The sequence below is a fragment of the Notolabrus celidotus genome, chromosome 20 (assembly GCF_009762535.1).
Source record: "Notolabrus celidotus isolate fNotCel1 chromosome 20, fNotCel1.pri, whole genome shotgun sequence".
Classification (NCBI taxonomy): domain Eukaryota; kingdom Metazoa; phylum Chordata; class Actinopteri; order Labriformes; family Labridae; genus Notolabrus; species Notolabrus celidotus.
In genome coordinates, this window is record NC_048291.1 from 186016 (window position 1) to 194977 (window position 8962).

At 44.0% G+C, this 8962-nt stretch overlaps 1 protein-coding gene and 1 long non-coding RNA gene across 2 annotated transcripts in view; one reads left to right on the forward strand and one right to left on the reverse strand.

Moving 5' to 3' along the window:
* Positions 1–923: 923 nt before the first annotated feature.
* Positions 924–2656, reverse strand: LOC117832940. The gene is made up of 2 exons (XR_004635288.1): positions 1781–2656; positions 924–1194 (listed from the first exon to the last, which is right to left on the reverse strand). It is a non-coding gene; the product is annotated as an uncharacterized LOC117832940 (long non-coding RNA).
* Positions 1799–8962, forward strand: part of LOC117832938 (xylosyltransferase 1-like) — a 31760-nt gene continuing 24596 nt past the window's right edge. Inside the window, exon 1 of the mRNA XM_034712269.1 lies at positions 1799–2323. Within this exon, the coding sequence (XP_034568160.1) occupies positions 2042–2323 (282 nt within the window). The 5' untranslated portion in view covers positions 1799–2041. The remainder of the gene's footprint in view (positions 2324–8962) is intronic.

An 8962-nucleotide genomic window follows, 5' to 3' on the forward strand; every position in this document is an offset into this window, starting at 1 on the left:
AGTCTCTAAAAGTAGTATGGAAGCACTATGCACTTAGCTAGCCTGTTCTCCACTGTTGTCCCCAGGGGCAGACCATGTCGTCCAGCTACAGTTGACTCACACCTGCTCTACTCTGGGAATCTGTGTTCAGCTCTTGAGTGACCCAGCACTTGGTACTTTGGTCATATTGTGGTGATGTTAATTGTTGATGATGATGATAATGCAGGTCTTAAATGGTTTGGTTGCTTCATTGTAGATGTTCTTTATTTACTTTGTGCATTGCCTTTAGACTGCTTGGCAGTACCTGAACCCAAATGGACTTGAAGCTCTTTGTTACCCATACTGATCTTGTTTCCTCTTGTCTAGATCTTTGCTTGTGTTGTTCTTGTTCTCGTATGTACGTCACTTTGGATAAAAAATGAATGACATTGGAACATTGTAAGGTAGAGCCTTCAGTTATCAGGCTCCTCTCCTTTGGAATCATCTACCAGTCAGGGTCCGGGAGGCAGACACCCTCTCTACTTTTAAGAGTAGGCTTCAAACTTTCCTTTTTGATAAAGCTTATAGTTAGAGCTGGATCAGGCTTGGACCAGGTCTTAGTTATGCTGCTATAGGCTTAGACTGACACACTGGGATCCTGTCTTTCCCTCTCTCTCCTCTCTCTGCCTGTCTCTCACTTTAACTCTTCCTGTCCCATTAAAGTTACTAACCATAGACCTTTCTGGAGTCCCTGAGCTCCCTTGTCTCGTAGGTTCCTCTGGATCTCTCCTGCTGTGGACGCTCTTACACCATCCTTCTCACTTTCTCTCTTCATCTCTCTCTATCCCTCTCTCCAACACGGTCTCAGCAGATGTGTGTCTAACATGGGTCTGGTCCTGCTGGAGGTTTCTGTCATGAACCTGAGCACAGAAAGGCGGACACAAATACAACACACCAGACCGGAGTTCCAAAAAGGAAAGGGTTTAATTTTAAGAGTCGGTCCACAGGAAGGCAGTCAGATCAGGCCGAGGTATCAGGCAGACGTGAGGCAAAAGGCGAGGTCGAAAAAGGCAGGCGGAGATCAAAACCGGCTTGTTATGTCATGTATCGATGAGGATAGAAGGCTGGGACGAAGACTGACGATTGACATTACAGGAACTGCGTTAGCTTGGTTTAAGTCGTACTTAACCACCGGGGAAACCATCAGGGAGCAGGTGTGACCAGACAGGAACACAACTGAAACAGAGACTAGGGTTAGTGACTTCAAAACAAAACAGGGAAGACATGAAGGTGTAAAATAAAGGAAACTTGACAGACATGACAGTTTCTGCCTGTTAAAGGAAGTTTGTCCTTGCCACTGTAACTTGCTAAATGCTGCTAAGTGCTCTGCTCATGGTGGATTAAGATGAGATCAGACTGAGTCCTGTCTGGGAGAGGGGACTGGATCTGATCCGGTCTTGATGTTGGGTCTTTCTTAATAATAGAACATAGAGTCCGGTCTAGACCTGCCCTGTTTGGTAAGAGTCTGAGGAGAACATTTGTTGTGATTTGACGCTTTATAAATAAAGATTTATTAATTTATCTAGATATAAAATGTTAAATCAAAACGTAACAAAACCAAATACCTTTATATATTCAGGTGATTATGTTTCACTAATTTAAACATCCTTGTGAATATTACACTGTGGGGGGTTCAAATGATGCCCTGGCCCTGCAGACTCTTGTTACGGCCCTGCACAGACTCCCTCAGCTTCTCTTCTTCGCTGGTTTATAAACTGCAGCTGCGTCATGTTGCTGTGAATGAGAAAATAAATGCTCTCACTAAACTGTTGACTCATCGTTGGCCACATGAGGGCCTCCGCGTCCTCCCTGCTGCCTCCAAACCTCCAAACCTCTCTCCTCATTTCAAGCCTTTGCCAAATTCCCTCCTCCCTCCTCCCTTCTTCCTCCCTCCCTCCTCCTCCTCCTCTCTGCCTGCCAGAAGCCCCTCTCAGGCCGTGTAGGGGAGCATTCACACCCCGCTGTCGGCGTTTATCGGATGGGGCTCTCAGCCTGAGCCGGAGGGAGGAGGAGGAGGAGAAGGATGAACGGGAACCCGTGCGCCCGCAGGCTCGCCCGGCGCTCCAAGTCCGCGCTGCTGATCGCGGCTCTGGCCGTCCTGCTGGTCCAGACTCTCATCGTGTGGAACTTCAGCAGCCTGGATTCTGCTGGCGGGGACGGAGGAGCCAGGAGCCGGGAGAAGAGAGAGGACCGAGCAGGGGGGCTCAACAAAGCCGAGAGGGAACACCCGAGGAGGGGGCTGCAGAAGAAGGGCGACCCGCCGCCCCCGATTGGAAAGGCAGCTGCTCGACACAAGCTACAGGCGGTATGTTTGCATGATATCTGTCTTCTGTCCTCTCCTGTGTGAGGTTTTAACACCTGTGCTCCCGCTGAGATCCGGAGAATGAGCGTCTGTCCCCGAGGAGAGCCGCATGGTCGCTCCGGAGAAGACGCTCCTGCGCGCTGCTGCTGCTCGACTGTTGTTTTGGCATTTGCATGAACACAGTCAGGCGCCTTGTGTTGGAGATGAGTCTGTAGGCCAAACCTGATATTAAAATCCCACAATTCAAGGTATCCATCCATGAAAGGCAAACATATAACATAACACACCTCTCCAGACACATTCAGCTGATGTGTATTCCTTTAGTCCTTTATTCAGATCCCCATTAGAGGCACTAACGCAGCAGCTACTCTTCCTGGGGTCCACATGCAACAAACATAACATGCAAAATATAGACATGAAATATAAAACTGAGAATGCAACAAACATGAAACACAGGAACAGAAAAATACAACCAACAGAGAATCCAACAACTGAAAATGTTACAGGAAATACAGCTGCTAGAAATGCTACCAGTGGACAGTAACAAAGTCAATTTACTTGAGTACATGTTTTAAGTATCTGTACTTGGGGTGCTGGTGGCCTAGTGGTCTAAGTGCCCCATGTATAGAGACTATAGTCCTCGTCCCAGAGGTCACCGGTTCGATTCCCGGCCAGTTGTCCATCTACTGCATGTCTTCCCCCACTCTCTACTCCCCACATTTCCTGTTTCTTTTCAGCTCTCATGTCAATAAAAGGCAAAAAAGCTAAAAAAATAATAATAATTGAAGTATCTGTATTTTACCTGAGTATTATCTTTGGGGGAACTTATTACTCTTACTCCTCTACATTTCTATCAGTGCTCCAGTTACTCTCTATCTTTGAAGTCAGCTCATGAATCTCCTTCTCTTCTCTGAGATCTGATCCTGAGTCAGTAAAGTGTGTTTGTGGTTCTGTTGGTCTCAGTGGTTTAGTCGTACCTGTATATCAAACACAGAGCATCACTGAGATCAGGCCGTTCATGTAGAGGTGGTAATGATGGATATAACTCTCCCCCTGAGCTCCCATGGTCTTCAGTGTTAGAGGTTTTTAAAATGAAGAATGATACGTATGGTTCATTCACAGTCTGACCTGAGAGAGCGTGTTGAGCTACGTCACGTTTGTTTAACTCCAGAGGAACATTTCAAACTCAGCTGTCTGAGCTCAGAGGAACTTTCTGTGTTTATTCCATGGTTCAGTTTTTACAGATTTAAAGTCATGGTTTCTAGATAAACATGATGAAACTGAACGTACTCCTGGATGTATTCTTGACTGAATACAACATTTAAAGATACTTTAAAAAGTACTTTGAATACTTCAGTATTTTTAAAAAGAAGGACTCCAGGACTTTAACTCAAGTAATAATCTGACTGAAGAACTTTCACTTGTATTGGAGTAATGTTTGACCTGGAGGATCTATACTTCATGAAGCTGTGTACTTTGTCCACCTCTGAATGCTGCAAACATAAGATAAAAAAAGGATGTTTCATTAACGTTAAGGTTATTATTAAGGTGTTCTTTTAAAACTGGCTTTACTGGGTGCTTCAGTTATAGTAACTGGTAAATTATTCCACATTGTGATGGCTTTATACAGAACAGATCTGCTCCATCGGTTCTGGGTCTTTACTAAGATTCCTGATAGAATTTGCACGGTTGCATGCCAACCTCCTGTCTACTCTGAGCCATACTGCATACTGTCTATACTCCGCCTCACACCTGATGGACGGGCCGGAGCGAGTCTTTATTTTGAGCTATTTGAAGTTCAGACAGATCTTGATGTTGATTTGAATCAGCTGGAGAGGAGTGATATCTACACATCAGAATAAACAGAATTAATTCATTAGGTACATGCTGAATATCGAAATGTGGCTTGTTGTGTCAAGATATCTAAATATCAGTGTGGTCCACATGATCAGCTCTCAGAAGTCATCTGTAAACACAGAAGGGAGCATTTTGTGAAGTGAGTTTGGTGAAACATCTCTGCACTCACTTCACAACAGAGCAGCAGGTCAGGGCTGAGAGTGCTGCATGTTAGATCTTTGATTTAAAGGTTTCATTAAGATCCACCTGTGGGGGGTTTCAGGAGACCCACTGACACATTTTATTCAAAGACATGTGACCCCCTTTGCTTCATCATTTTAAAAGAAGAGGCCAAATCAAGGCTGTGTTTAAGATGTGTGTGTGTGAGCTTCCCTAACATGTCAGAGGCTCAGATTCACATCAGTGTAACGTGTAATCATTGCAATGTTTCCACATGTCTCCTCTGGAGGTGATGCTGTGAAAACTACGCTGTCTGTGTGTTACCTGTCAGGATCCAGGTGTTCAACATACTGTATATGCAGCTGTGTGTGTGTGTGTGTGTGTGTGTGTGTGTGTGTGTGTGTGTGTGTGTGTGTGTGAGAAAGAGAGGGAGAGAGAGGCAGAGACGTGGGCTGTATTGCAGGCATCCATTTTTACGTCCTTTCATTACAGTTAACCGGAACCCTGTGATCTTCCCTCTCTCTCTCTCTCTCTCCTCTCTCTCTCCTCTCTCTCTCTGTCTCTCTCTCTGTCTGTCTGTCTGTCTGTCTCTCTCTCTCCTCTCTCTCTCTCTCTCCTCTCTCTCTCTCTCTCTCTGTCTCTCTCTCTCTCTTCTCTCTCTCCTCTCTCTCCCTTTCCTCTCTCTCTCTCATCTCTCTCTCCTTTCTCTCCTCTCCTCTCTCTCTTCGTCCTTCTCTCTCCCTCTCTCCTCTCTGTCTGGTTTTTTCGGGGGGTGGTGGGTCTCTCTCTCTGTCTCTCCTCTCTGTTCTCTCTCTCCTCTCTCTCTCTGTCTCTCTCTCTCTCTCTCTATTCTCTCTCTCCTCTCTCTCTTGTCTGTCTGTCTCTCTGTCTCTCTCTCTCTCTCTGTCTCTCTCTCTCTCTCTCTCTCTCTCTCTCTCTCTCTCTCTCTCTCTCTCTCTGTGTCTCTCTGTCTCTCTCTCTCTCTCTGTCTGTCTCTCTGTCTCTCCCTCTCTCTCTCTCTCTCTCTCTCTCTCTCTCTCTCTCTCTCCCTCTCTCTCTCTCTCTCTCTCTCTCTCTCTCTCTCTCTCTCTCTGTGTGACAGTTATTGGCTTTAAACACAGCAGAGATACATGTCAGCACTCTTTATAGAAAAGGGAGTTTTGGGAGGAGAAGAGGGAGATGAAATGAAGCTATGAGTGTGTAGGGATGACGGCGTTTGAAAACCCTGAGCCGACACGTTACTCCTGTATGTTAAGTATTTTTATAACCCTTCAAACATGCATGTCAGTGACAGCTCGGCACTACTCTTCCTCTTTTCCTCTTTTTGTTTCCCTTCATTTAACGTCTGTCTTTCTTCTGTGCTTTACGAGGTGTCAAACAGCTTCAGGATAAGTGTTTGTTTTCTCTTCTCTTGCCTTTGATCGTATGTCCTCTAAAATTCTGACTCCGATTGAATCTTCCTCTCGCGCTCTGCAGCGTCCGACAGATGGAGGAAGGTGAAGATGATTAGCTCTTTGTTTACGTCTTGTTGCTCCTGAGTGAAAACTAAGAATTCTAAACTTAATGGCGAAAGAAATCAAGATCAAGAACCTACTTTTGGAAAACAAAATACAAACAACAACCTCACACAGGAGAGTGTAGTCGTGCTGTGTGTTGTTGTGAAGTTCAGTCAATCAATCAATCAATCAATCAATCAATCAAGCTTTATTTATAGAGCACCTTTCATACAAATCAAATGCAACCCAAAGAGCTTTACAGAGACTGACAACAAGACAGAAGCAGAAATAAAATAATGGAATAAAGACATTAAAAAACAAAAGTGGATTTTAAAATAGAGACTAAAGCACAGAGACAACAATAAAATATGTGTAATTAAATTAAGTTAAACTATCAAAATAATATTAAGGAAATGGATAGTTAAAATAAATACATTTTAAAAAGGAATAAAATTAAGGCTAAAAATATTAACAGAACTGAGTAAATAAATAAAAAATAAATCTAAAACACGTCAGCTCAGTGAGGGTGGGAATCAGTGAAGGTTCAACATGTGATGAACTGAGTGGAGGAGGCGTGTTTATTGACAGGAAGAGGCATCCTTTTTCCAATAAAAGATTGGAGCTCAATAAAAACTGTTTGTGTGTGTGTGTGTGTGTGTGTTTACAGGTGTGTGTGTGTGTGTGTGTGTGTGTGTGTGTGTATGTATGTGTATGTGTAGGTTAGTGTGTGTGTGTACTGTTGATGTCCAGTGGAGTGTGTTTACAGCAGTGGAGGATGGCGCCACTGCTGCATAACTCTCACACTCATCACACCTTTGAGGGGATGGACATACGGACTCTGTCTCTTACACATATACACACACACACACAGACACACACACTGCTGACCACATGTGTATCCGGCAGAGCTGTTTCACATCCTAACAGCCAGGTCAGATCAGATTAAAGGATTGGTTTGGATCAGGTTTCTCTGATGGGATTTATGCTTTCTAATCTAGTTTAGATTGTCCAATAATCCCTAAATACCGTGTGTGTGTGTGTGTGTGTGTGTGTGTGTGTGTGTGTGTGTGTGTGTGTGTGTGTGTGTGTGTGTGTGTGTGTGTTCATGTTTTTGTGTCAGTGTGTGTGTGTGTTCATGTTTTTGTGTCAGTGTGTGTGTGTGTTCATGCTCTGTTCCATCCCTATCTGTGAAGACTAGTTTTAGACCTTCACAGTGAGAAAAGGGTTCAGGAAGTGAGGACGTTAGACACAGTTTTGGATTATAGCTGCCGTGTGTCAGCTCTCAAAGCACCAGAAATGTCTTGGTAGATTAACATGAAGCAGCTGTAAGATGTATGGAGGTAGAAACCAGGTATCATGTTCCTAATTTAAAGGATGTTGTTTAAGATCAGCAGCTACTTCTTACTTCCTCTGACACGGCGGGGAAACCTCGGTCACATGACTCCAGCTGTCTGGAGGTCTGAACCCTGTACAGTGTGTGCCGATAGAGAAATGAGCTACTCTGACTAAAATCATGTTTTGAACCAGGCTGTAAACATGTTTATTTCTGCTGTAAAGATCTTGTTTTTTGAATGGGTGTGTATGTAGTTTCCGGTTCTTCTGGAACCAGCCTCAAGTGGACGCTCGAGGAACTGCAGTTTTTAACACTTTGACATCTACTTAATATCTCATAGCCTGACGTAGCCGCTTGGTTAGAAGTTAACATTGTTGTGTTTCACACTTCAGGGCCACTGTAATGTGAAGAGAGAGAGAAGAAGAGATTACTGCGTTTGATTATTTTAGTTCCCTGAAGTCAGCGTAGAGCAATGGAATGAGTAAACACAGTAAGTGATGTTTCAAACGCTGATTTGAGTAACGTTTGAAGTCGTTAAACAACATCAGTAGACATTTAAATTACTACTAAACTACATGGTAGACGAGCACATGATCACAAATCAGTCTGTTATGCCTTCACTTTGTGGGAGCTGTTACGCTATCCATGTTTTTATGTACAGTTTATCTGAAGTCTCTGTTTTGTCTGAGTCCGTCAACACGTTTAACTTCTCCACGTTCAGATTTCAAACCTCCCTCTCTGATTTAAAGCCACAGAGTTTTATGTGATGTTGATTTAGTGTTGTGATTTATCGCTCTGCCTGCGGTCATGAAGGTGCAGCATCATCAAAGTGCAGGGCGTAGTGTCTCTGATTATTCCCTCTGTGTGTCATGCTGGCACGTTACTCTCTGTTTGGCGATTAGTCTAAAAACACTGATGTTAAAACCAGAAAGCTGCTTTATGTGTTTCTCTATTTTCTTTGGGATAATTCTCACTAAATCTGGTATAGATAGACTTAATCCCCGCTGTAATCCCGGGTCGTCCTGTGAGTGCATGGGTTCCAGGTTTCTCAGCACCATCCCTCCTCTTTATAATAGTCCATTTAGCTTACTTATCTCCATCTGCCTCTGTTTTTACTCGTTCTCCACCTCTATTTTCACAAAGATAACCTCCTTTTATTTTACGTGTGCGTTCTTTCTCTTCTCTTCATCTTCATCAAACGGGGTGATGGTCGTCTGGTTTAATTACGGGTTTGATGGTGGGATGAAGAACTGCTTCTTTTCATGTTCCCCATGTGCTCTTCTTCTGTTCTGTCCATCAGCAGAGTCTGAATGATTTGATCCTGCTGTGTGAGCGACGTGTTTCAGTTTTGATCCTGATGTAGCGAGACCTTAAAGTCACGACCTCGGACTTATAGTATCACTGACCTATCGTTCAGCCTTTCACAGCCTTCGTGTTTATGAGACTGAGGCTTAGATATACAGACTGATGCATTCGCTCGTTCTCTTCATGCTCACTCTGTCCCTCTGATTTACTAACACACACACAGAGCTTTTTTCATCATCCACAGCTTCTTCACACTTTAACTTTGTTTCTTACACACTGCTACTCAAGGCAGGATATCTACGCCGCTGTTACAGAAGTGAAATGGTGATGTGTAGCACTCGAGAAGGTGTGGGGTGTGTATGTGGAGCTCCCGCTGTGTGCTTCCAAGCCTTGCCTCTTGCACAACATCATGATATGATGTGCAATCCCACATGAGACACAGATATGACACTGTTGTGGAATGCAATGTAGAAGAGCAAAGGCATAGTGATG